Raw genomic sequence first — 2,363 nt, 5'->3', positions numbered from 1 at the left:
TGTGCTCTCACCTTTATCGCATATTGGGTTTAGAATCAGGCAGAGATATTTTCTAGATATCCAACCAACATGATCCATGTATCATATATATCATACACATCTGTTCTACTGTCACACTTTTTTAAATGATTCCAAGTCTATAATGAGTCTCAATGCAGGGAGGGATATCTCTATCTCTCTTGTGTACTCCATTTTTAGGAGACCACTGTAACTTTTCACTGACTTTATTTTTCAGAAAGAAATTTAAGATAGGTTCTGAAATTAAACTTCTTAAATTGTAAATACAGTTTTGCTGAATATAACTTGGGGAAGAACTGACATAATTGCTATATTAGCTCATCCCATCCAAGAGAGCACAGTGGTTTCCATATTTCCATGTATCCAGACCATCTTCTACATATATATCTATCTGTGGCTGAAATTTCTGTCCTTGGACATACAGCATTCCTTGGTTAATTCCTAGATATTTTAAACCAGAGGTTTTTAAAGTGTGATATGAGGATCCCTGGGGCCCTGGAGACCCTTACCGGGGGGGGGGCATCAGGTCCTCAATTTTCCAATAAAGGGGAGGATGCATTTTTGTCATAAGTTTCAACTAAAACCACATAGTGCCACAGGCTGAATGCAGAAACAGATAGGAGCATCATCTTGTCTTCTATCCAGCCAGCATTGGACAAATTTGCTAAAATGCAGAACAAAGCCACACTTCTCACTAAACGAGTTTTTAAAAATCCAGCTACTTTCCTAAAGTGTTTCTTATATTAACATGAGTAGATCGTTCCTTTATGTTGAATCAAAGGTTGATTATTATTCTTTTATATGTGTTAATAACTAAATATTCTCAAAGAATCTCAGTTTTATTTACTAATATGGTAAGAAAGGAGAGTTATAACTCCCTTAAACAAAAGCCCTCTAGGGGACTTAATAGGTTTCTAGGGTAAAGAAATCATGAGGCCAAAATGTATGAGCACTCTCTCATTATAGTTTGTCTCACTATCGGTAATGTTATCTTATGTTTTCCTTAAAGTCTATCTTTAATGTGATTATTATGGGTGTAATTCTGTGGGAAATACTGTGAGTTTGGGAAGTTGATCTAGTCTTCTGCAACTTGTGTTCTTTCTGTCTTTGCTCAAATATATTCCATCTTCATTCTTTTACCTTTCTAGGTAGATGACCACATCTCTTCCTTTCTAATCCTGATACTCCTTCTTTTGATATCTTTCCTGAAGCACCTCTCCTGGTTTTTTGTTCCCGGTAATGAGTCACAGAGATAGTGAGTAACTTTGACTTGTTCCTGATCCTAAAACGAAACGCTCCTAGCTTCCCATTTCATATAGTATTTGCTAGTTTTGCAGTATATATTCTTAGTTAACTAAGAAAGTCCTAGTCGATATTATGTTGAGAAGCTTTTTAAAAATCTTTAATATTTGTGTATATATCATTATGTTGTCTATCTAAAATAACACAATGTATGTATCAACTGTATATCAATTTTTAAAGTCATAAATAGGAATTGAACTTTAGTAATCCTGGGCTGTTGCCTAGATTGATATAATTATATGACATTTCCTTTTTAGTTTATTCATGTGGCTAACCACATGATAGATTTTCTGATGCTGAACTACACTTCTTCTTCATGGAATGAACCATGTACATTCATTCCCTTTCTGGTCTCAACAGATGCAGCATCTGAGCCTGGTCAGAACTATAGCATGGTGTATGAATTCATCATCGTTGGCTTCTCCAACTTCCCACAGCATCTCCTGCCTGCATTCTTCCTGCTGTTCCTGCTCATGTACCTATTCACGTTGCTGGGGAACCTGCTCATCATGGCCACTGTCAGGAGTGAGCACAGCCTGCACACGCCCATGTACCTCTTCCTGTGTGCACTGTCCATCTCCGAGATCCTCTACACCTTGGCCATTACCCCACGCCTGCTGGCCGACCTGCTCTCCACCCGCCGCACCATCACCTTTGTGGCCTGTGCCAGCCAGATGTTCTTCTCCTTTACATTTGGCTTCACCCACTCCTTCCTGCTCACCGTCATGGGCTATGACCGTTACGTGGCCATCAGCCACCCCCTGTGGTATAACGTGCTCATGAGCACTCGCACCTGTGCTCATCTGGTGTCCTTGTCCTGGGCTGGTGGCTCAGTCATGGGGATGATGGTGACTCTGATAGTTTTCCACCTCACCTTCTGTGGGTCTAATGAGATCCATCATTATGGCTGCCATGCCCTTTCCCTCCTAAAGTTGGCCTGTGGGAAGGAGACATCCTCTGTCACCTTGGGTGTGATCCTGGTGTGTGTTACAGTTTTGATGGGATGTTTATTTCTCATCATCCTCTCCTATGTCTTCATTGTG

General features: G+C 40.1%; 1 protein-coding gene across 1 annotated transcript in view; it reads left to right on the top strand.

Moving 5' to 3' along the window:
- The first annotated feature begins 1,700 nt into the window (after positions 1 to 1,700).
- Positions 1,701 to 2,363, top strand: part of LOC111143928 (olfactory receptor 10H4-like) — a 17,196-nt gene continuing 16,533 nt past the window's right edge. Inside the window, exon 1 of the mRNA XM_022497961.1 lies at positions 1,701 to 2,360. Coding sequence (XP_022353669.1) covers positions 1,713 to 2,360 — 648 coding nt within the window. The 5' untranslated portion in view covers positions 1,701 to 1,712. The remainder of the gene's footprint in view (positions 2,361 to 2,363) is intronic.

The sequence above is a fragment of the Enhydra lutris genome, unplaced genomic scaffold (genome assembly GCF_002288905.1).
Source record: "Enhydra lutris kenyoni isolate GAN:26980312 unplaced genomic scaffold, ASM228890v2 scaffoldscaffold10, whole genome shotgun sequence".
Classification (NCBI taxonomy): Eukaryota; Metazoa; Chordata; class Mammalia; order Carnivora; family Mustelidae; genus Enhydra; species Enhydra lutris.
The sequence above is the reverse complement of the archived record's forward strand: the minus strand, read 5'-3'. Positions and strand labels throughout refer to the sequence as shown.